The 26,925-nt window shown below is 38.1% G+C and overlaps 1 protein-coding gene across 3 annotated transcripts in view; it reads left to right on the forward strand.

Moving 5' to 3' along the window:
• Positions 1 to 26,925, forward strand: part of Pcdh15 (protocadherin related 15) — a 1,443,732-nt gene that overhangs the window by 1,333,697 nt on the left and 83,110 nt on the right. For all 3 annotated transcript variants that reach the window (XM_021204350.1, XM_021204353.1, XM_021204349.1), the window contains one exon: positions 14,696 to 14,823. In XM_021204350.1, the coding sequence (XP_021060009.1) occupies positions 14,696 to 14,823 (128 nt within the window). The remainder of the gene's footprint in view (positions 1 to 14,695; positions 14,824 to 26,925) is intronic.

Raw genomic sequence — 26,925 nt, forward strand, 5'->3', positions numbered from 1 at the left:
AAAAGAAAAGAAAAGAAAAGAGAAAAGAAAAGAAAAGGGGGGAAAGTGGAATGATCCTTTTCTCTTTGTCTTTATCACTATTATATCTTCCAGAACACATTATCACATAGTTAAAATGTCATCACAAGTTTACACATAAATTCAAATCATAAACCGAATAAGAAATTTATGACACTGAATGTTACCATGCATATTCATTAAGAGGAATGATCTAGATAAACATTCATCACCGTTCAAAGCTCCACAGGTTCATGGAGAGCTAAAAACATAACTAAGTTATTAGTGAAGTTGTGTATAGATAAACCCAGTCAATATTTTATCTTCTGTCCTGGCACCTATAATAAATCTGTGATTATAGGTTAATGGTTTTACAGCCTCTTGGAATGTGCTCTGAGTTGTAGATTTCCTGCTTACTATCAGAAGTGACACTAAAGACAAGAAGAGCTCTCACTGCAGTTTTGACTATCAAAAAGGACTTAATAGAAGCGTTACTGAAAGAGCTTGATAATTACTATAAATTTAGGAATTCTTATAGAATCATCATTAAGGATAAAGATATCATCTACTTGTCTATATAGCAACACTAAAGACAGCACATCTTCATAGTTATGCAGAAATTTACTCAAAAGGGTAGGCTAAGTCCTAGTGGTGGGTATATATATTTAATAATAACAGGAAAAGAATATTAGTAGCAGCAATCTTTCTAAAAATGAATTTCTCCTAGGCCTTGGCTATGGGAGAAAATCTGCCATGGATTTTTATTCCAAGGCAGACTCATCTCAGGAAGGTCACCTGCTAGTTACTAGCTTGTTGACTCCTGGCAGTAAATTTTTAGTTTCTATGAGTTTGTAAGCTTTCTCTTGTGGTTGACATCCAGCTTTAATATGTGGTTATCATATGGGATACAAGGTGTTATTTCAATTTTCTTGTATCTATTAAGATTTGCTTTGTGTCCAAGTATGTGGTCAGTTTTGGAGAAATTTCCATGAAGTGCTGAGAAGGTATATTCTTTTGTGTTTTGAGTAAATTGTTCTGTTAGGTCCATTTGAAATAACATATCAGTTAGGACCAGCATTTCTCTGTTTAGTTTTTGTTTTGATAACATATTTATTGGTGAGCATAGAGTATTGATATCACACACTATCACCATGTGAGGTTCAATCTGTGATTAAAGCTGTGGTAGTGTTTCTAAAAACTTTATGACTCAAAAACAATAAACATAAGTTTAGTGTGCCATTCTTTTTTATCATTATTTAGAATGCAAGTCTAGCATTCAATTCTTCCAAATCTGATTCAGCTTTTTATTCCCAGGAATTTTGATGAGCTCCATTAATCAATCTTGTTCCTGTTTTCATCTCTTATGGAAACTTGTAGAGAATTAGCTCCCTGTGCAATACCTTTTTAAAAATAATTACAGGCAAGCAGTTGAAAGGAAATCATTATTCTAAATGCTGTCACTCTCGATTTGAAAAGTTTGTTGCTAGTTACTTACTTACACCATGTGCTTTCCATCTTTGTTGCTTGACATACAGAGCTATGTGCCTGTTTTATTAACATATACAAGGATAGCAAGGATGCTAGGCAGCCCAGAGACTCAGCTTTACTCATAGACTGTTCCCATAGAAGATATTCCACGTATGAATTGCTAAGTATGGCAATAAAGCAAATAAGGAGAAAATGTTATTTTTTTAAATCTTTATTAACAAACACTGTGCATCTCACAAAGGTTAACAGTTGAATTGTTCATATTCCCTTAATATAATAGAAATAGGCATATGCATAAAATATTTGTGAAATTATCTCACATTCTTATCTTTGGTAGAAGATACGCCTAGGTTTCCTATCAAGCTTCCGTGCTTACTAAATTATCTAAATTTTAGAATTATTAACTTTCTTTAGGGGTGAAATACCTCTATCTCATTGGATATTTGAAATTTTTAAACATGGTATTCTTTTCAGAGAATATAATTTATTGCAATTTCAGAGAATCCTCTGAATTAAAAAGCTATGATTATTATTATCAAGTATGTTTGAGTCATGTCCCAAAAGTCTAACAATCCCCCAGTGAGAACAATGGCTCATCGTCACTTTTGTGGGTAGGCTCCCGAATACTTTGCATTGTGTTATTCTTGAGTCATTAGTTTGAATTCTTGTATCTTGAATGACAGCCAGGTAATTTATGAACAAAGATGTGGTGTTCTTTTCAAAAATAATGATCAAGATAAATGAAGCTCTATGGTGGAAACAGGGATTAAAGGCTAAAATTTCATTTAAAGTTAATTAATTGATTTGATTAAACTCTTTAACAACAACAACAAAACCCCAGAAAGTTTGCATTTTATAATGTCTTCTGTTATATTGAGAAGGGAAGGCTACTGTCACTCTGGGTCCTCTCTCTGTAAAGTATTTTAAACAGAGCATCCTGTTTTACCCCTGGTTAGAAGTAATGGAAGCCATGCTTGACTGATTCATGCTAAGAGTTTTCCTGAATAAACATCTAAGGCTTGTGCAATCGAAGCACAAGTGGAACTGGATCTAAGGAAATACAAACACTAGAGAAACACAGGATATTAGACACTAATATTCTTTGTGCAACTGTACCATCAAGGCCTCTGGGAGAGAAACCTTCTAGCCTTTGGCAGTGTCTTTTGGGTGTAGAATGTGGTTGACTTGAGTTGAAGTGTGTCCCCTTGAAAATGGGTAGGGTGGATCCTCATAGCCCATGAGGTATGGCAGTAACCCATGGGGGAAGTTAGTATGGTGATAAAAGTCTAAAGAAAAAAATGAAAGAGAATGGAGACTAGCCAGGAAAGACAGAGGGAAAAAAACCTTAACTTTTCAAAGTAAATTAGAACACCAATGTGTTTTAAGGTAATTCTTGAGGGTGAACAGTGGGGGGTCACTTTGAAGGCATGGGATATTTGAAGATCATATTAGTACAGTTTTACTTTCTATTATTATTTTTCATTTTCATTTTTACTGACTTGCACTCAATATTAGCAGATGACTAACTGATCTAGTTTGTGAAGTGATGTTGCTTCAAACATTTTTTTTTCCTAATAAGTGGTTTAGAAGTGGAGGGAAGATAATGCTTAGGGGTAATGACCTACTTACTGCAAGAACCGTGAAATGCTAACAGGTATTCATTATGGACTTTCCAAAGGCTAAATTTAGCCTGCCCATTACACTAAATCGTTGCAAGTACATTGCTTCATCTTAAATTGCTTCCAAATTTTCTGTTAAATTTGATTATTTACTATGTTGCATGCTAGTGATTAATGGACTCAACGAAGATAAACAGATTAAAGAATAATTAGATTGGATTTTGCATGGCCATTGTTCTGTTTATGCATTCCTTTTTGGTTAAGTCTTCACAAGTAAGTCATATATAAGTTGGAAATACCATCGTTAAGAAAGTAGACCAGCAAACCACAAATCTATCTTTTTATATCACATAGTAAAATGAAAGATTTTATCCTAAGTTTAATCATGTGCAAAAAGTAAATATTTACACAGTGCCTCCTCTTTGCATAGAAAATGCACATAGTGGGCCTCGTCTAACTCACTGCAGGATTTTAGGAGCTGACTAACTGACTATATAACTGTGAATAACTGTGTACATTTGGGAGAGTATTATGTTTAAAATCAGTGAGGTTCTCTGCCTCTGTTCATTAACATTAATTTATTTTTAGTTAGAAAAATGAAAACTTTTATTATATAAAATTATAAAATTTATATAATAGGGAAATTGAATTTACATTTCTATATTTTTATTCTCTTAAAGCTCAGTATATTTTCTCCTAATCAATTTTACTGTAGCTACATGCATACACACTTCTGTAGGCTCTTTTAAAAACCTTGAACTATTTCTTTTCATTTTCTATTATAATATCCAGAATATTTTCTGTCATTAGGTATTTTTCAGTAACTTAATAAATTTCAGAAGCTCCCATGTACATGTATCATAATTTGGTCCCTTCATCCTGTGTTAATAAATATCTGATTGTTTTGGACAAGAATAGTTGGGAGCAGAATTTGATCCATGGGATGGGAGGTCTCATTGTTCATTCATTCTGTTCTTGAATCATTTCCTGTTTTTTGAAGTGGGTCAAGAGATGTCTTCAAAGAGACAACATTCATTTCTACTACCCCCTCCATTCATTTCTACTACCCCCTCNATTCATTTCTACTACCCCCTCNATTCATTTCTACTACCCCCTCCATTCATTTCTACTACCCCCTCNATTCATTTCTACTACCCCCTCNATTCATTTCTACTACCCCCTCCATTCATTTCTACTACCCCCTCCATTCATTTCTACTACCTCCTCCATCTTTCTGAAGCAGTTTAGAAGTAAATTTTATTTCCTGAATTCCATTCCATTATTTTGTCCTCAGCCTCTAACATACTTATTAAAAACTGAGAAAGCTTCGGAAATGTCCCAGTGAGATGTTATTTCTTATGTTTTCAGATACAGAATTATAATAAAATAAAAGGTCTGGTATCTGTATGCATAAAAATGCCTTTTCAAAAACTATTGACACAAAATTATCTGTGCCCTATTCCTTCTAAATTACAAAGCAAAGTTTTAAATATTCTCCTGGATCTTAAAATGACCTAAATGAAGCCCTACATGAAATTATTTTGTGCATGTTATTAGGTGTTTGAGTCTGAATACTTTGCTGGGTCTTCTAGTTGTATAATTTTAAGCATATTGTTCAATTTCTTTAAGACCCATTATGTTCATTGATAAAAATAAAGACAATTAATGATCCTTAAGATTTTGTTACAGAATTAAATGGAAATAGCACTCAAAAAGCATTTAACCCACAATGTTCCCAAGGTTGGTACAACCATTAATAATAGTCCTATCCCTGGTCATGTTCATGCAAGAATGAAAGGTACAAAATACAAACATTTGTATTATTATAAAAATAGCTTTACATTCACTAACTTCATTATTTGAAAACACACTAAAATCTTTCTGTTTTGTAAACACGTCACCTGGAATTTATGTACAAAAATTCAAGCAATAGTAGACAGATTGGTGACCTCCATCCCCAAGAGATCTCTGATCTAACCTCTGGCCTTCGGAAAGATTTGGCCGTGAGGGACTCCTCTGATGTAGTGAGTAAGAAACAAGGCTCTGAGACATTTGAGTGGAGATAGCACAGGTATAAAAGTCTTTGTGTGGGGGAGAAAGAAGCAAGATGATCTATGTTGGCTAAACTCCAAGACGTCTCTAGCCATTCTGGATTTAAAGAAAAGCATTGGGAAGCAAAGAGCATCCACTTCTGGAAGCTGGAGTAATGATCTACTAGCAGGTTAAGAAGAATTGTGGTTTTTACATAGTAGATATTAAAGAGAACTTTAATAAAAGACACAACTCTTCCTGAGGGCTCCAAAATGGTCCTCAGAGGTGCTTATATCTCAATCAGCATAGCTTGAGACTTCTGACAGACTGAAAAATCAAATATGTTTAGTTGCTTAAAGTTACAAATTAATATATCAAGGCACCAATTTTATGGTAATTTACTATAAAAACTATATAAAATTATATATGCTGGCTAGCTAGATAATGGGTGGGTAGATGATAGTTGATGTGTAAATAGGTTGAGATAAACATAGATATAGATAAGTGGTACTCGGATAATAGACAATAGATATATAAATTAAGTAGAATAATAGAGAGATGAGATGATAGGTAGATAAATTGATGATAGATTATAAAGATAACTCTTCATAATTAACTCTCACTTAATGTAATACAATATTTATAATTTTCCAAAGAGGAACACAAATTTAGACTTTAAGTAATTATCTAGACTATTTGTCAGTTAATTGTGTCCTCAATATCATAGTAATAAACCCATCAGTGTTGCCTTTTTTTTTTTTCAGAAGACCTAGCTAAAATATACTACTAGGCATTCTAGCAATCTGAATATGCATCTGGAGCAAACACTTATGTACATTTCTTCCCTTAAGTCAGCTTATTAACCTTTCAGGCAAACACATAACATAAGATGTGTGTTTTAGATACAAGCAATTAAAATCAGGCAAAGGTTAATTAAATCAATGTCAATGCTAAATTAGAAAGCTATTAAAATAAACTCTGAAATACTCCGTCTTTCTTGCTGCCTGGGTACTGAAAATAAATACCAGAGAAGCCACAACAGTCTTAAAATCCTCAGAAAGAGCTGAGAACTAAGGATTTTCTCATCTTACTCTACCTAGCAGTGTATTTCCAAATATTCTGTAGGGGCAGCCTATGTGATCTAACCTTTCCAACTCTATAACTCACTATGATTCTCATACTGTCCTGTCTGAACCAACCACAGGGAGGGTAGAGCATGTCGGGCCTCTCTGTGGTTTTTCTGATCCATTTTTTTTTTATGGCTCTCTCAGTTTATTTTATCCTTATTCATTGCGTGCTTGAGATCTGTCTTAAATAAAAGATACGACATGGGAAGAAAGGGATTTTTGCAGATGTTCAAGGAAATTTAAAGCAAACTTGACTTAAATTGGAGTTACTTCCAAGCCTTCAAATAATCAAACCCCAGGGTTGGCTAGGATAAAAGCAATGCAGTCCTTACAGCCAGTATGTGTGAAATATGGAATTCAAGGCTCCGTGTATGCTGAGCATCCATAAGGAAAAGCATCCAAATGAAGGCATACCAATGATTCCATACCCAGGTGAACACTTTGATCTTTTACTATTGGCCAACATTCATTTTATAATCTTCTGTTAGATATGCTGCATGTTCCTTGTGAATTGCCAATCAACCTTCTTTCTGTGTGTATGGCAAACTGCCCCCTTAAATACACAGGGTTCACTAAATAACCCAAACTGGGAAAATAAGGTGCTGTGTCTCCAGTATTTTAGCTTTGTCTAAAAAATAGAAACAAAAAAGGAAAAGGATCATAAGAACAGAAAACAACAAAGTTTGCTGAGTGTTTTTGAGATGAGATAGAAGAAAAATGTTCGGACAGAAAAAAAATGATGTCTCACTCTGAGTTTGGTTGTGTGTCCCAGTATCTGAGAAGCCAGAGCTGAGTATAGCTGACAAGGTCTATGAGAGTGGCTAGAGGAAAATGTTCACTTTCATAAGACACAAAATCAGCAAACAAATGATACTTTCTAAGGGAAGAATATCCATGATGTTTGAGTTTAGCTATATTAGGACTCTTTTCTTAGCCCTACACCTGAACACACCATCTTATACACAAAAGTGAAATTCTTTATGAGAAACAAGACAGCCTTATGTTTTTGTGTATATTTTAACTGTTTAATAATCATTGAAATTGGTTATGAATTAAATCTTTGAGCAATGCAATTTCAAAAAGCTTAGAAACATACACATATATGAACACATGCACATGCACACACATGCATGTGCACACATACATGCACATACATACATGTGATCTCTCTCACACGTATACACACACACACACACACACACACACACACACACACACACACTGGAAAGACATTTAAAATCCATCTCTCTTCTCTTAATAGCCCACACTTAAATCTAAAATCTGTCCTGTTTCTTCTCCCAGTAATGCACTAACTTCTCTCTTCAATGACACCTCCTAAATTCTTTTCTCTGGCATGATCAATGGCATTGTTTTTCCTAAGGGCATGTTTTCAGGGCAGTTCCTCAGGCTCCTGACACCAAGCTGTGCAGTACCTCCCAAGCATTGGTGGCAATGTCATCATTGGAATTGAGCAATGCCTGCAGCCAAGACTGTAACTTCTTGACTTCTTTGAATAACAAACTGTTTGCTCAGAATTCACCCTAACCTAGTGCACTGTCATAAACCCTACAGGGTTAATTGTTCTTTCAGAATCTAAGAGTGACTATTAATAACCACACAGCAGAGTTAATATTGAGCCATGTTGAAATCTCTTCCACCAAAGAAATTAGTCTACCCCTTTGAAATATAGCCTCAGGCAAGTTGTTAGGGCAGGGCAGAAAGCGCCCACATCCTTTGCCAAAATATCACAAGAATTTCTAGGTCAGTTATTAAAATTGTCCCCCACTGAGACCTCTGGAGTTGGGCCTCCACAGTCCACATTGCTCTTAGAATTTCCAAATCCCTGTAAGGATGTCCCATTTAACTCCACTACTGGTATTCATCTGCTCTTCTAGTCCAAAATTCAAAGACCCCAATAGTCCTGCAAAGACAACATATTAAGGCCCCATCACAGCATATCCCACTGTCTGGTACCAACTTCTGTCTTAGCTACTTTTCTATTGTTGCTATAAAATACCATAACTAGAGCAACTTATAGAAGGAGGGGTTTATTTGAGACTACAGTTTCTGCCAGGTCCAGCATGGCATTGGTAGGGACAGAATGACACAGTTCCTGTTCCTGGGCCTCCATGAGTGTCAATGTCTGCTGTGGGTATAAGGCTTGTTTGTATGTAAAATGTACATATTTTATGTTCTCCCTTCAAGGAATGTCCTCCCTGTTAATACAAATGACTCCATGATAGTCAGAGATAGCTTAAGTCTGGGATGCAAAGGTGTGTCTAATGTCACAGCAAAATGGCAAATGCTAGGACCTGCAGGGCAGCTCTTAAGACTGTGGGAAAGAACTCTAAAAACATGGTTCAAAAAGATGCAATTTCTCAAAAAAGGGGGGGGGATGCAATATGAATTATATGAAGGGCTTCACAAATCTAAAAGAACAAAAACTGCTGTGCTATGAGACAACTTGTGAGCGGGAGGTCTCAGAAAGATGGAGAAAGAAGAAAGATGAAGCAGAACCACATGGCCTGGAGAAGCTGAAAGTAGCAAGAGATCTCATAACCGGGGAATATGTTAGTATAATAATAGATAGGCCGAATCTAAACATATGGCTCATAAATATAATAACTGTGTGTTTCAATATGGGCTTATTGGGGTAAGAAATTATATATATATATATATATATATATATATATATATATATATATATATAGAGAGAGAGAGAGAGAGAGAGAGAGAGAGAGAGAGAGTGTGTAACAAAAAACTGGGATTGTGATCTGCAAGAGATGAGTTATCCAAAGAATTCTTTGTAATAGCAAGGAGAACTGTCTCAAGTAGAACTTAGGGAGAGAGCTATCTGGAGATCTCTGGAGAAAGGAGAGCAAGGGGAAAAACAATCTAGAAAGCTGTCTCAAGCAGAAGATAGGCTGTCAGCTTGGACCTATGATTTGACTTCCAGTCATTACTTTTAAAGTTCCCAGGCACCCCTTCCTCAGAACCCCTCTCCAAGCCAAGGCTGGGTCTTGGCAAACTTCAGAGCCATAGTAGTCCATCAACATCATGGTCAGGAAACATGACAGCTGATAGACATGGCAACTAGAAGAGAAGCTGAGGACTCACAGTTTGAACTGCAAGGAAACAGAGTAAACTGGGAAAGGTCTGTGCCTTTGAAATCTCAAAGCCCACTCTCAGTGACATATGTCCTCCATCAAACCCTAAATATCTCCAAATAGCATCACCCATTGGGGACCAGGTATTCAAACATGTGAGCCTTTAGGACATTCTCCTTCAAACTGCCACAAATAGTTATGTTAATTATTTTCCCCTAGCAAGGCAAATCAATGCAAATAATGTTTTCACGAATAAAATGGGGTTAAGGGTGGTAACACTGGAAAAGTTACCAATAAATTGAAGTATTATAATCACACTAATAGGTAATCAAGGTAGAATTACCATCTGTAAGAACCTTATTGTGAAGAGAATCAAAGTACTCTAATAATTAAATGCAAAAAATATAGTTCAAAAGTTTGTTTATAGAGGAAATGTTTACTGTTCTATACATTTCAAAGGAAGGTTACCTATAATCTATCTAAAATTAGCAGGAGAATGAAGAGGTAGACTAGTTTATATTTGACTATCATAAATAGTTTTACATAACATTGTAAACATCAATTTCAAAATTAATTGTCATTATATTAAATTACAATTCATAAAGGTACGTATTTTGTGAAATAACTAAATGATCTCATTTTTAAATAAACGTACACTTAAACACATTTAAATCTGAGCAATGTCTAATTGTTTTAAGTACACATGGCTATCATGTTGTGATCTTATACATTTACTAATTTATATAAAACCTAACAGCAGTAATTTAAAATTCCCCCAAAAGTTCCATGGCACTGGTGTGGTGAGCTGTGCTCAGAGATGACTGTGAGCAAGCCTGGAAAGCCTCAGGACTAGATGATTGCACAGCTAAAGATGCCTGAACTGAAGTATTTCCTCTATGTAGATGCCACCGAATCAGTGAACCCCACCAATGATTTGGTAACAGAAAATGAACAGGCAGCTCTGATTCTGCAAAGACCTTGGAAATCATGAGCCGTTGTCACCTCAGATGAGGCCTGACAGTCTTAAACTCCAACCAACCCCATGGCCCCCGGAAAACCTCACAGCCATCTTTCAAGGGACTCATGAACTAGTCAAGATGTCCCTTCATCTTTGTTAAGTTTATAGAAGGCACACATTTCGGCTGAGATACTAAGAGGAGGGCCCAGATCATCAGAATTTAGCAAAGTGAATGGAATCAGAACAAATCGGTGAGTTTGTCCTGCTCATTTTAACTCTCCATGTACGTGCCAAATTAACCCTTTCCTCCCTAAGTGACTTTTGGTCATAGTGTTTTCTCAGAGCAATACAAACGCTAATGAAGACAAAGATGAACAGTTACTCTAAAGTGAGCTAATACTCGAATCCTACAATATCACACTTTAAATTCTGCTCCTAAGTTTAAACCCATCAGGTTTTCTGTTACTGTGAATTGAATTGTTAATGTTATAAATCCATAAAGCTGTGTTTAATTCATTGCGTCAAGCAAGCTATAAAAGTTAGCTACACGTACCAAACACAGGCCTATTTTAAAAGTTAACAGGAACACTACCAGAGTTAAAATAAAAAAAAATCTTGGGAGATGGCTTGGTGATTAAAGAGCACATTTCTCTTGGTATACCCAGGAACGCACAAGCTTGTGCATGTACACACACATGCAAACAGACCAATATGAACATAAATTACCATAAAGTATTTGTAAACCTTTGGGAAATTCCATACATAATGTATAGTTTCATTCTTGAATTATACTTCCTGGAGTGTGTTGAAGGCTCAGCAAGTAGAAAGAGAATCGGCACCAACTGTCATGTTCTTTTTTTTTTTTTTTAATTAGATATTTCCGTTATTTACATTTCAAATGTTATCCCCTTTCCTGGTTTCCCCTCTGAAAATCTCTTATCCCCTCCTCCTGCCCCTGCTCACCAACCCACCCACTCCTGCTTCCTGGCTCTAGCATTCCCTTACAACTGGGGCATAGAGCATTCACAGGGCCAAGGGCCTCTCCTCTTACTGATGTCCAACTAGGCCATCCTCTGCTACATATGCAGCTGGAGCCATGAGTCTCACTGTGTGTACTTTTTAGTTGGTGGTTTAGTCCCTAGGAGCTCTGGGGATACTGGTTAGTTCATAGTGTTGTTCCTCCTGTTAGATAATTCATACCTTCATCCAGCACCTGGATGAAAGCTGGGCTTACCTTGACAGACAGACACACATACACACACACATATACCACACCACACATACACCACACACATACACCACAACATACATGCACACATACAACACAACATACACAAACATACCACACACATACATACAACTCGTACATTCACATGCACTACATATACACCAAACACACACACATATACCATACCACACACACAAACACACCACATACACACACATACAACACACACACATAAACATACCACACACATACATACAAAACACACACACATGCACCACATTACATATATACCACATACACACATATACAACACACACAACACAACACATACACAAACATATCACACCACATACACATACACACCTCATACAAACACATACAAAACACACACACAAACATACCACACACACATACAACACACACACACATGCACCACATTACATATACACCACACACACACATATACACCACATACACACATATACAACACACACACAACACAACACACACACAAACATACCACACCACACACACATACATACCACATATACACATATGACACATGTACACACAAATGGAATCCATCAGCTACCTGCAGTTTTAAATTATATTGTGTCTCTGTCAGTAGCTGTAGGATAATCTGACCAAAATGCATTTTATGTGTTATGACATTTTCAAAGCATTAAAAAATATGTTTCTAAAAAGTTATTAATTGGTCTTGAATTCTAACAGTATCATCTCTTATAATAAATTGAAAACAAATCAGAATATCATTGGGTAAATTAGGAAATGAGACTGACATGGGGAGAGAAGAGATTCAGCTTTGCACCTCCTATGTGCCTCTCCCAGGTCATATGAGCCCAGGGATGTATGACCTTCTGACATTGCTGCCTGATGCTGCCATCTGTAAATATGTCCATAGCATGTAGCTCAGAGGCCACAGCAGAGGCAGGATAAGCCTAGAGAGGGTGACTATGCTAAAACCATAATTAAAAAAAGAGAAATATCAGGATTTATTACTCTGTTCTAATATTTATTAATTCATTTACTTATCCAATAAAAAGTTATCAGATCAAGCGTACAGTACAGAGAAGAACTTCACCCATATTGTCCTGATGCCAGATAAGCCCAATTTCAGAAAGTAATAAGGTCTCTGTGGGAAATAAAAACATGTTTTGGGGTTGGAATGATAGAAATGGAGATAAAAATCATTGAACAAGTCAGAAATGGTGCAAACTGCAAGGGAAATGGGCAAAAGCAAAGATGAAAGCACGAAAAACCTGGGTGCTTTATAAACCTTAAAACAGTGCTACATCCAATGGCCAGCTGTCCTTGTATTTACCTTTACTGGGCTGGCTGCACACAACTTGCTTTGTTTCTGAGGATGCAGTGGTGGTAGCCAGTGCATGTAAGGGCTCATCTTCTTCAGTCGGATATCACCACATGTTCACATTTCAGGCATACCACCTACTTAGGGGAGGTTGCCCCTCTATTCGTCTTAATCCTCTCAAATTGAGCATAATAATAACTAGCTCACTGTTCCATTTCTAGATGGTTCTGCACCCCCTGGAGCAGAGCCTGTCACATCCTGTCCAGTAATTACAAAGAGCCCAAAATAAGGAAGTTTTATAATTTTTTTTTATTTTTTAATTATAGCATAATATAATTACATAATTTCCTTCTTCTCTTTCCTTACTCCAAATGCTCTCATGTGATCCCTCACTCATATTTCTCTCTCTCTAATTTGTGGTCTTTATAAAATTGTTTATATTTATAATATAAAGTATATATTAAACATTATGTTACATATATGCCAGTGTCCAGTAACTCAATAGATAGATAGATAGATAGATAGATAGATAGATAGATAGATAGACAGATATAGATATAGATATTCAATTAAACCATTGTTGTACTGGCTAGTTTTGTGTCAACTTGACACAGCTGGAGTTATCACAGAGAAAGGAGCTTCAGTTGGGGAAATGCCTCCATGAGATCCAGCTGTAAGGCATTTTCTCAATTAGTGATCAAGGGGGGAAGTCTTGGGTTCTTGGGTTCTTTAAGAGAGCAGGCTGAGCAAACCAGTAGAAGTAAGCCAGTAAAGAACATCCCTTCATGGCCTCTGTATCAGCTCCTGCTCCCTAACCTGCTTGAGTTCCAGTCCTGGCCTCTTCAGTGATGAACAGCAATGTGGAAATGTAAGCTGAATAAACCCTTCCTCCCCAACTGCTTTTTGGTCATGGTGTTTGTGCAGGAATAGAAACCCTGACTGAGACAATTGTTTATATATTGTAAATACACACACTACATATATATATATATATATATATATATATATATATATATATATATATATATATATATCTCCTAGATATAGAAATAAATCTGCTCAGTCAGCATAATGGTATTTGTGTATACATAATTTCAGGGATGACCACTTGGTATTGGATAAGCATCCTTAGCTGCCTGTAGTTCCTTGTCTATGTTTTAAAGCACTATGAAATTCCCCCCTCCCAGGTTAGCATAGGTTAACATGTCTATTGGTATCCTCCTTGATCAGAGCTTCCTTACAAAGCCATGTTGATGAGAGATCCATAGGAGTAGCTTATCTGACATCTCTAGGAGACACAATTGTGTATTAGTGTGTGTTAATAAGTACACAAGTTAAAAAGTTAATTCTCCAGATCTTAATTAGTCAAATATGGAAGCCATGTAGATCAATGTGACCTATAATTGAGTGCCAACTAGTTTGCAGTAAGCCTCTGTCCAGTAAGGCCATTCAGGAATATTTGGGTGGTTTATTTATGACCACAAAGGGAAACTAAGTTAAAGAAGTTAAAATGGAAAGTAAATTACTATGGCATTACAATTCAAAAGGTGGCAGTTGGAGATCAGTTACACTGAGGGAACACTTGCTTGGTACTTACTGGGCCCGAGATTGAATTCCTAGTGCTGCAAAAATAAAGTCAAAGTGTAACATTTGTACTTGTATCCTCTTGACCTAGAATTAGGTATCACTTAGGAATGACCTACTAAAAAGTTGTGTGCATCCCTTTACTGAAAAGAATGGTACATATTACTCTAGTGATTTTTATGCCAATAAAAAAAAATCACCAACAAAGATATGTCTTGTCTTCCAGGCAATACAGCTAAGGTGTACATTGAGATTCAGGATGAAAACGATCACCCCCCAGTGTTCCAGAAGAAATTCTACATTGGAGGTGTGTCTGAAGACGCAAGGATGTTTGCATCTGTGCTCAGAGTGAAGGTATGAGGAGAGAATCTTTGACAGGAAACTACATGGAGAGCAAAGACCTCTGACTCTTGCAGACACGCCATAACCTGATCATTTGCATTGATGGCACTTACACTCATGCTAAAAGCTCAAACAATAGATTGCACTTGTTTGATTTCTGTCGCTGGGTTAACTACCTTAATGAAGACAACACAAGTAGACGGGGTTATTTTGGATCACAGTTCCAGAGCAGATAACTCCATCAGGATGGAGAAGTTTTGGCTACAGGATCATGAGGTCCATCAGCACACTACATCAGCAACCCAGAATGTCTTCAGCTACTTTGTGGGTCCTTTCTTCCCCTCTTCTCTACCACTTTTCTGCCCTTTGAACCCCATTAGCACTAGAAAAGAGAGATGAAAGGATAGAGAGGAAAGTTGGGTTAGAAAAGGGGCAATATGGACTGGAGAGATGACTCAGTGGTTAAGAGCACTGACTGCTCTTCCAGAGGTTCTGAGTTCAATTCCCAGCAACCACATGGTGGCTCACAACCATCTGTATTGGGATCAGATGCCCTCTTCTGGTGTGTCTGAAGATAGCAATAATATACTCACGAACATTAGATAGATAAATAGATAGATAGATAGATAGATAGATAGATAGATAGATAGATAGATAGATAGATAGATATTTTTAAAAAAGAAAAAGGGCAATATTATCATGACTACTTCTCGCTAATTAGGGGCATCAAGTAACTTGGAGCAAGTTTGATCTTTGTCTTCAGGATCTCTAATTTCTTCTTCTTGTTGTGCATGACTGTTTAACAAACCACAACTAACAACAACCAACAATCATCAAGCCACCCTGCCTCCCAGGGCTCTGGCATTTATACAACCTTTGAAAAGTCTGTAGAATTCTAAATGTCACGCAATCACAGAAACTATCTGCAGCTGGCAAAATCACACCCCTGCTAGAGCACGAGGCCAATCATAGCTGCTGAGGACAATCTGAAGCAGCCCCATATCCCACAGCTGGAGCTAAAATGGAAACATATTCTTATAATGGGTCTGTGGTGATTTTCTTAATGATATCAAAACTGTTACTTCAGAACAGGTAGTGGGACGGAGCTTTATGACCTCAAAGCTTTACACCTAGGGGCTCCGTAACCTCTCGGGCGCCGTAACCTCTCAGAAAAGAGTCTCCCTCTGGGAACCAAGTATCCGAACACATACTAACAGGATAGAAATATATGGATTTAATTATCTAAACTCAACACAGATTTTTTTTTTAATGAGGTGAACACTAAAACAACTTCATATATTTTTATGAAAACTGGGGTCAAACTACTTACAATGCTCTGCATAAAATGTTTTTCCCCGGTACGTATTTAATTTTTATTGTCTTTTTTGTTTGTTTGGTTATTATTGTGGTTACTTAGTGCTGTGGCTGGGGTTACATCAACACTTACTCATCAGAGGCCACATTTCTGAGGTTGGTTCTCTCCTCTCTCCTTTATTCGGGTTTGGGAACGCGAATGCAGGTTGCCAGACTGGTGCTGCAAACACCTTTATCTGCTAAGCCGTCATGAGGAAGTCCTCTCCATACCTTTCCACCCAAACCTCTATTAGGATCACTGCAGAATAACTCCACAGAGTCTACAATGAGATTTCTAACGGCAGATATGGAAATCCATCGATTTCTAATGGGAATATTTGACTTCTTGCAACAACTTTCCAAGTTTCAAATGATGCTTAAACTAGCAAAACAAAAATACTCCCCAACACTGTGAATTTTAGGACCTTAATATCAGTCATTTTTAAAATTCCTTCATTTTTAAAAATTTAGCAAACTACTTATCTAATTTGCAGAATGCTCAAATTCCAGATTGATGTTTGCAGTGTCTCTCTAACATCCCATGTGCATATCTAGAGATATTTAAAATGCTCTTAAATGCTTTCAGTTGTTTTGTCATGACACAATAAAATTTGAGATATTTTCTTCTTATTTAGGCTAAGACTTCAGATACTGGTTCACTGTAGATTATCAGTTTGTAGTATTGTAACTGTAGTTGCAGTACTGTACGGTACTGTTAAGCACTCTTAACAGACATACACTAAAAATCACAAACCTGTTTTGCTCCCTGGCAAGCTCAGATTTGGCATTCCTGAGCTTGCTCATGAGAAGCCTTTTGTCCCCCTATTAGCAGGCTCTCTGTGATTAGGTCTGTCTATGCTTCTATCTTCTTTAACGCTTACCAAACACCTTTAGTAACAAAAAAGGAATTTCTCCCAAGCCAAGAAAGCATGTGCTGGCCGATATCTCTTTCACAGTGGCAGGCCCTGCCTTCTAAGCTGAACTATGAGTTTGTGGTTAGGAAGGGGAGGATAAGGGACCTGAGGCTAGTGAGTCTCAGGCCAGACAGGTAGAGGAGTCCTGGTCTCAAATAACCAAAAAGCAATGATAAAAATACAGACTATAGAAAAGGGTTCAAGAGGGCTACATTTTCAGATGAAACTAGCGTTGGAATGCCCGTGTGGATTTTTACAATGGAGCTTAGTCTAAATGTCATATACTGTGTAAGGGGAAAGAAGAAAGCCAGAATCAAAGCACTCAAATGTTAGATTGCGTCATTAAATAGTTCCGCAGATGCCTACAGCAAGGAAATTCAGTTTTGACTGTCTTAGACTATTTCCTGATACTATTAGAAAATGTGAGACCACCAGGGTTTTGTAACAAAAATTGGCTTAGTTTGCTCCTAGCATTGTAGGCTAAAATCCTCCAGCTGATGGGCATCCTGTCTGTTCAGCCCAGGATGTGGCTCTCTGTCCTTACAACATGGGATTATATGAAATAACAGGGGCAGGAGAACACACTGAGCAATTGAAACTCACTTGATAAAAACTTATTGGTTTGAGAAATGTCTACCCCTGGAGACCTAGTCTATTCCCACAAGAAAGTATTAATCCCTTTCAAGAGTAGTGCCCAAATGATCTAATCACCTCGATCGAACCCCTTTTCTTAAAGACCTTTCAATATTATTATGGGAACCAAGCTTGCCATGTATACACTTTTGGAAAACAAACCATCTCAACACCACAGCATTGATACAACCCAATAGTATTTGTAAAAGACACGGAGTTGTATACTATAAGCAGAAACAGAGAAGGAGAAGGCATTCTATCCCTTGGGTCTATGGTATGTATAGCACAGGGACCACTACTCAAAGGTGATATATTATTTCACCTCTGCTGAAATGAGCCAATTCAAGCCAGATTAGATTAGATTAAAGGCAGGTTTATTGGAAAGCTACTCTTGGATGAGTTCACTGGTCCCAAGGATTGTGGCCAGAGGAGTCACCATGGGAAGGTGGCAAAGGAGGGGGGAGTGTGCAAGTGCAGAAGAGAAGCAAGGAAAAAAGAAGGGGAGGAGGTGAAGGAGCAGGAGGAGGAGGAGGAAGAAGGAGATTAAAATGTTAGATTATATAGGGAGGATCCTTTGGGGGAGGGGCTGGAAAATGTAAGGTTGGGAGCAGGGTGTGCCAGGTAGGGACTAAGGAATGCTAGGAGAGCCTAGAGACCTGGTCAGATTTGATAGATAAAATATGCACCTCAGTCCCTTGCCCCTGGTCCGAAACCAAACAAAAAGAACCACAGAATACTGTCCTTTCTAGAAGAAAAGTGTGGAAAGGAAAGAAGGAAACAACCAAATACAAGAGGAGACAATAAGTATTTCAGAGACTCTGAGCATAGGGAATCTAGAGAAACTAAGTGTGAAGTCCAGGTGAGAAACATTCATTGTGAGTCAAAACATTTCATGAAAAGCAGTATTTGACAATGAGATGTGCCCTTGCCTTGATCGGAAACCCAGTAACAGAATGACTGAACATAGCTTAGCAATGCACAATGGACAGACCGGATGAAGCAATTCAGTTAGGAAAACACTGTAGGTTCAAAGGAAGGGACCATTTAATTATTAAACAAGCATTTTCCTCTCAGGAGGACACAGAAGATAACACTGGTTAAAGAAGGTAGATAGATCAGAGTGGAGCTTATAGAAAGAAGATCTATACTCACTTGCAGGGCAGCAAGCAAGTGCAAAAGCCAGTGAAATATGACCGGAGGCAAGAGACCAATGTGCCAATGGAATCAGTCTTTATTGGCCGACACAGTTGCGGCTCACAGCCTGGAATCCAGGAATCTTCTATTTCCTGTTTTTTGCCCAGTAGTCATGAGTGACAGCAGTCCTCAATTCATTCTTCGAGTGGAAAAATAGTATTTAAAATCACACTGAATTGGATACTACTCTCCTGGGACGTTAGAGAGAAAGATGATTTTTAAAATGACAAATCTCCTGGGGTTCCAAAAGAGGCTTTTTAAGCCACTTGCTGTCGCAGATTAGAGGAACGCCAGATTTCATCTACTGTGAATAAAGTTATTTTTCAGTCTGCCATGAAGTTCAAAATACTGAAAGTTATACCGTTCAAAAGATGCTGCCAGTTAAAGAACAAGGGAGGAAAAAAAATGTCGTATAAAATAGGAATGACAGTGTAAGACGGTACTTTGAAATGTCAAGAAAGAAAAACGTACTCCCTTAGAATGTGGAGAATGGGATGGGGCTGGTGCTTAAAATATATGCCGTGGGGAGATAACAAAGTAAGATCATTGCTTGAATGAATTAATTGCCCAGTATGTGGTGAGAAATAAGGAAGTGGTTTATCTGTTCTCCATTGGAGTATCTAATAGGCTAATGGGCTTGCTAGGTGTTCATGCTTAAAAAATAAGTGTAGTATCTTGCTACTGTGTACTAAAAACACAAAACAAGCTTTCTACTCTCCTTATAACATTCTAGTTAATGAGACAACAAGGAAGAAGGGGCAAGGGTAAGATATGCCAGCTAAAGGAATCTTACTGAAGGTTTATACTAGAGTAGAAAATGAGCATTTGAAATGGAAACACAGGAAGATTTAAATTATTTGCCACCATTGGACAGTTTAGAGGATGTCTGGGTTTTCACCTGCTTAGCTTGGGGGTCCTATGTCCTGGGAGAGGCTGTGCCTGCTCTGCAAATTGGCCCAGTCTGAGCCAAGCACCCTTGTCCTGTTGTAAATGATACCCTTGGACAAGGGCATCCCACTCATTTTGCACACTTGTGCAATAACAGCGTCCTGAGCAATGTTTCACAAGACAGCGTCTCTCATAGGAATGAAGTCTTCTTGGAAAGTGAAATGTTCAGGTCATGTTCAAACACTACTCCGATGATGTTAGGTCACAGATGATGAAGACTAAACTGGCCTGATCAGCACTTGCTGTGGTTTAATGCTGACACAGTTGTTACAAAGCATTTCACCACATTGATTTCCACTGGCAACAAGTAATCAGTCATTTTAATTGCAGAGAGTAGGAAGAGAGTCCAATATTGTGTTTTCTCTTTAGTCTTTAATCCAAGCCATTAACATCAGTTAAAATCTTCACCCTTGGCGCTTTGGGATAGTTCAGTGATAGAGAGCTCACCCTATCCCCACAAATAAAAAAAGCTGGAGTTAATCTGTAATCGGAGTAATTTAAAGCTAGAACTCAAATAGGCATGTGCATACATGCATACAACAATGTCAGCCAAAAGAGATAAAAGGTGGGAAAAATTCATTGACTATCTATGCATGAATGGATGAGCTACTGTGTAGTCTACACATATGAGGGAATATTATTCAGCCCTAAAGGAAAGTCAAATCCGACATGCAGTGTATCCAGGATAAGCACTGAAGATAGGATACCTAGTGGTACAGTAGACCTATGGGACATGTCAAAGATGTGACATGCTTAGGTGAGATATGTCAGGAGGTTATGTGTGGTGCCATTTTGAAGTTTCTATACATGTAAACTGTTTTGCATCCAAGCACATATTATTTGAATAAAATTTACGTTAGATATTTTCTTTGATATGTTTGTAGTAGATCTTGGCATAAATGATCACTGAGTCTTAATAAGGTGTTCAACATGACTGTAAGATTAACTGAATTTTTACTTTTAGGTTACTGGGGCCTTAAGTTTAACAAGAACATTTATAGAGATTAAAGAAAAGGCCTGAAGAGGCATCAGGTCCCCTTGTACTAGAGTTACAGATGATTGTGAGCCATCACATGGATGCTGGGAATTGAACCCAGGTCCTCTAGAAGAACAGCAGGTGCTCTTAACCTCTGAGCCACCTTTCTAGCTTCATATTATGGTATCTTTCAAGGAGCCTATTATTAATTTCTGTTGGCAGATAGCAGTATAAAATGCAATAAGGATTTACATGTATGCTCACACCTAATTGTGGATGACACAATGTTCTCCAAACCTTTGCACCAATTCTTGTCCAACTTTTTAGCAGTACCTGAGCGCTCTGGTTGTTCCCATTTTTTTTCCTATCTTTGGTATTTTAGCCATCTCATGGACATATGATGGTTTCATGTGCTTTATTCTCATTCTTTGACATTAAGACAATTTAAATGCCCCTTCATACTTCAAAAAACATATTTGCATTAACATCATGGGAGTGTTACAAGTAGAATGCTGGGTATGTGGAGGTCAGAGGGCAACTTCACAACTTCACAGAGTAGCTCCTTACCTTTTGCCTTTGTATGGGTTCTGGGACTCAATTTCATGTGACCAGGCATGTAAAGCCAGTTCCTTCCTTGAATGAGCTGGCCCAACAGCCCACTTCCTAAGTTTATCCTCCTCATGCAGAGCCTATGTCAGGGTGCTTGCAAGTCTTTCTGGTGTGATGGCAGTTGTTCACTTATGCACCCTGCATTTCTCCCTTTCATCCCTCCACCTTCTTCTGTATTGACCCCCCCACTCCCTCCCCCAAACACTTCTCCCAGATCAGATCATGTATACCCTGTGACAGCCCCCTATACAGCCCCCTATATTGCTACCCAAGCCCTTTATTCCTGCAATGGTTCCACTTTCCCGGTTTCTGCAGTTATTCCAGGATATATACTTACATCTCAGGATTGGGAGCTAGGATCCTCCAATAAGAAAGAAATAGGATCTTTGTATTCCTGAGCTTGGGTTACTTCCCTCAATCAGATACTTTTTACTTCTATCCATTGACCTGCAACTTTCAGGATTTCATTCTCCTTTACCTCCCACTAGTATTTCATGGTGTATCTTTAGCACATTTTCATCATCCATTCATAGCTTGCAGGACATTTCCATGGTTTCCATTCCCTAGCTATTTTAAGTAAAGCAGAAATGAACATGGTTGAGTAGGTATTAAATAAGGTATCCAGTCCATTGGGCACATGCCAAGGAACAGCATAAGTGAAGTCATATGGAAGATTCCTGTTTAGTATTTACAGAATCCCCATACTGATTACAATAATCCCAACAGTGAATGAGGATTCTTCCCCTGCCACATACCTTCTCCAGAATTTGTTGTCAATTGTGCTTTGATATTTACCATTCAGACTAGGGTAAGATTGTACTGACTGGTTTTATGCCAACTTGACACAAGCTGGAGTCATCAGAGAGAAAGGAATCCCGGTTGAGGAATTGCATCCATGAGATCCAGCTGTAAGGCATTTTTCTCTATTATGACCAACAGGGGAGCTTTCAGCCCATAGTAGGTGGTTCCGTCCCTGGCTAGTAGTCCTGGCTTCTATAAGAAAGCAGGCAAAGAAAGACAGGGAAAGCAAGCCAGGGAGCAGCACCTCTTCACAGTCTCTGCATCAGCTCCTGCTTCTAGGTTCCAGCCCTGCTTGAGTTCCGTCTTGATTTCCTTCAGTGATGGACTGTGATCTGGAAGTGTAAGCCAAGTAAACCCTTTCCTCTCCAACTTGCCTTTTGGTCATGGTGTTTCACTGCAGCAATAGTAACCCTAAGACAAATTGGTACCAGAATAGTGGGATACTGTTGCGGCAGACCTGACCATGTTTGGGGGAAGGTTATAAAAGGGTGTTATAACTTTGAGCTAGATGAACCATTGGATGTTAAGAGCTCAGTGGGAAGTTCTTTGGGAGCTTGGAAGATAAGAATATTAAAAGCACTGCAGAAGATGGAAGCCAGGCTTATAAAGTTTCAGAGGGAAGAATAAAAGCTCTAGCAGAGTTGTTTCGTATTTTGATTAAAAATTCTGTGGTTCTGGTTAGCTGGGGCTGAAGAATCAGCTGTGGTTAACAAGAGACTGGAAGTTCTGAAGTAAAACCTTTGCATTACTGGGACAATTACTGCTGGTTGGCTGGAGCTAAGAAATCCACACTTTAATAAGAAACCAGTTGAGATACACAAGGAGGAGCTTCTCATTTTCTGAGAAGGGGAAGGGTAATTTGTGAGGGTGGGGCTAGGAGGAGAAGAGGGAGGGGGATAAGACCTGGATGTAAAGTAAATAAATTAATTAATGAGGAGGACAAAAAGGATGAGGGTGAAGTAGAGGAGGAGGAGCAAGAGGAAGAGACCAGAATCACTGAGGTGAATCTTTTAGGAAGTATTTTCAGATAGCACACAAAGGCTGTGTTCCAGAGGCAGCCATGGCTGTACCTCATGCTGGCAGCTGGACTTGGTAATGTGTGAGAATCACAGGTGGTACTAGTTTTGAAGGCATGAAGGAGTCACGGAGAACAGCTGAGACTTGACATTGTGGGAGCTCAGGAGTGGCCAATGGTGAAGAAGGTACAGCCTCAGTAGCAGATGAAGGTCCAGGATTGAAGGGGCCATGCAGAGAAGCAGAGATTTGGCACCAGGAAGAGAACCTATGGGGAGCTATTGGTCAAAAAGCATCCTACTTGCAGCAAAAGACCCCAGCATTTTAGAGATGCCGGTATCATGGAATGACCACCAAGAACAGCAGCAGCAATGGAGCAGAGTAAGCTAGACTATAGAAAACAAGCTGTGTGTGCTACAGAGGGCAGAGCTGAAAAAGAGACCCAAGTCATTTGGAGGAGTCCAGAAGAATGTGAGTAGATCCCAGATTTTAGACAGTTCAAGTCTGGTTTTCCTTTGATTTGATTGTGACCGTGCCCTTTTTAGAGGGTGGGGGCTTGTTTGTTGTTTTTTTGTTTTTATTACCATCTTGAAGTAAGAAAGTATTTTATTGGAGCCTACAGATGAGAGACTTTGGATTCTAGAAGAGATTGGGTATTTTAATGAGTTTGAACTTTTAAAGACTGTGGAATAGGGATGTGTTCGTGTCAAGTTGACAAGGGGTCAGTTGAACTGGCTGTGTGTGTGTGTGTGTGTGTGTGTGTGTGTGTGTGTCAACTTGACACAGCTAGAGTCATCAGAGAGATCAGAGAGGAAGGAGCCTCCGCTGAGAGAATGCCTCCATAAGATCCAATTGTAAGGCATTTTCCAATTAGTGATCAGCAGGGAAAGGTCCATCCCATGTTGGGTGGTGCCATCCCTGGGCAGGTGGTCCTGGGTTCTATAAGAAAGCAGGGGAAGCAAGCCAGTAAGCAGTACCCCTCCATGTTCTCTGCCTCAGCTCCTGTCTGCAGATTCCTGCCCTGCTTTACCTACTGTCCTGACTTCCTTTAGTAATGGAGTCTAATATGGAAGTGTAAGCCAAATAAACCCTGTCCTCCCCAACCTGCTTTTTGGGTCATGATGTTTTATTGTAGCAATAGTAACCCTAATCAATACAAAGATAAACTCTCAAAGTTGTTTTGGGTTGACATTTCCCTAATTGTTAAGGATGATGAATACTTTTTTTTGAGATATTTCTTCTTTTGAAAACTCTCTGTTCACCTCCTTTGCTCAGTTTTTGAATGTCTTTTCTTTTTTTTACTGTGTTCTTTGTGCATTCTAAATATTAATCTGTCAAATACATAGCTGGAAAGATCCCCCTCGTATTCTGTGGCCTGCTCTTACTAGATTGATTGTTTTGTTCACTGTGCAGAAGCACTGAAGCTTCGTGAAGTCTCACTTGTCAATTGCTGGCCTTTTAAACTTGGCAAATGGAGTCCCTTGAGGCAGGCACATCCTGAAGAGTACTGCCTAGGTTCTCTTCTAGAATTTTCAGTGATCCAGACTTTGCATTTAGGTCTTTGGTCCATTTTGGAGCTAGTTTTTTTTTTTTTTTACAAGGTGATAAATCGTGGTCTATTTTCATTCTGCTGCATGCAGACAGGTAGGTTTCCCAACACCATTTGTTGTTGATGATGCTTTCTTTTCTCCAGTGTATGTTTTTGGCATCACTGTCAAATATTAAGTGACTGAAGTTTTATGTGTGTTCTTCTTTGGTCTTGGTTTGCATGTCCATTTTTGTGCCAGGATCATATTGTTTTTATTACTATTGCTCTTAAGAGCTAGGTTTGTAATCCCTCCAACATTGTTCTTTTTGCTCAGGATTATTCTGACTCTCTAGGATCTTTTATTATTCAGTATTTCGTGTTTCTTTTTTTCTGTTTATGCAAAGGATAAAATAGGGATTTTGATTAGCCTTGCATTTAATCTGTAAGCAGCTTTTGGTACAACAGTCACTTTTCACAATGTTAATTCTACAAATCTGTGAGCATGAGATGCCTTTCCATTTTCTGGTGTCTTTCTCTAGCTCTTTCCTCAGAAGTTTAAAGATTTTGCTGTAGAGGTTCTGTGCTGTCTGGGTTAGATTTGTTCCTAGATTTTCTAAGGGGATTGTGAATAAGAGTGTGTCCATGATAATCCTTCTCTGTGTTTGTGGTTGATGAGTAGAAAGCTATTGGTTTATGCACGTTGATTCTGTATCCTGACACATTGCTGAATTTATTGTTTCCTAGAAGTTTTCTGGTAGAGTTTTTGGGATCTCTACTACATAATGTCACATTGCCCACAAACAAGCATCATTTGACAACTTCTTTCTCTATTTGTATCCCTTGCATTTCCTTCTCTTATTGCTCTAGCTAGTTTTTCAAGTACAGTGTTCAAAGGCATTGAGGATAATGAACATCCCTATCTCATTCCTGACTTCAGCAAGACTGCTTCAAATTTTCTCCATCTATGATGATGTTGGCTGTGGTTTTCTCACCTATAGCTTTCATTGAGTTGAGGTATGTTCCCTCTACTCCTCCATTCTCTAGAACTTTTATCATAAAGGCGTGATGGATTTTATCGAAGGCTTTTTCTGCATCTATTGAGATGATCGTGTTATTTTTATCTATAAGTCCATGTATGTGGTTTATTGTATTTCATGTTTTCTGTATGTTAAACCATCTTTGCATTTCAAAGGTAATTTCAAAGCTGATTTGGACATAGTATAAAATCTTTATAATGTATATCTGGTTTGTTATTTTGTTGATTAATTTTTAATTTATGTTCACTAGAGCTATCAGACTATACTTTTCGGTTGTTGTTGTTGTTGTTGTTTTTATTTTTTAACCTGGCTTGGGTATTAGAGTGATACTAGATTTGTAGAAGTTTGGTAGTGTATGCCTCTCTCTCTCTCTCTCTCTCTCTCTCTCTCTCCCTCCCTCCCTCCCTCCCTCCCTCCCTCCACTTCCCTCTCCTCCTTCTCCTCCTCCTCCTCCTCCTCCTCCTAAATAGTTCAAGAAGGACTGGATGTACATCTTTGAACATCTGGTAGAACTCTGTTGTGAATTCACCTGATCCTGAACTTCTTCTTCTTTTTTTTTTTTTTTTTTTTTTTTTTTTTTTTTTTTTTTTTTTTTTTTTGCAGAAATTCTTCTTAGTACTATTTCAATCTCTCCATCTGTTATGTCTTTGTTTAAGTCATTGACATCTTCTTGGTGGTTTGGCTGGACCTAGAAATGCCTTCATTTCTTTTATGTTTTCCAGTTTACTGGAATACAGGTATTTGAAATACTTTGAATTATTGTGAATTTCTTGAGTATCTATTGTAATGTTTCCCTGTTTGTTTCTGATTCCATTGGTGTGGGTCATTTTGTTCTTTTTACTAGTTATGCAAAAGGTCCATCAATTTTGTTTAACTTCTCAAAAAGCCAGGTCTCAGATTTGTTGATATTTTTGTTTTTATTTCTATTTCCCTGATTTCTGCCTTATCAATAATATTTTGTTATTTCTTGCCATTAATTGGGTTAGGATTTGGTTTTTCCAACTTTTGAGTTGCATCATTATTGAGGTACTTCCTTGTTCTCTTTCTGATTATGTGGGGGAGGGGGCATCTACATTTCTCTTGTAGGAGTGCTGTAACTGTCCTTCG

The sequence above is a fragment of the Mus pahari genome, chromosome 9 (assembly GCF_900095145.1).
Source record: "Mus pahari chromosome 9, PAHARI_EIJ_v1.1, whole genome shotgun sequence".
Taxonomy (NCBI): domain Eukaryota; kingdom Metazoa; phylum Chordata; class Mammalia; order Rodentia; family Muridae; genus Mus; species Mus pahari.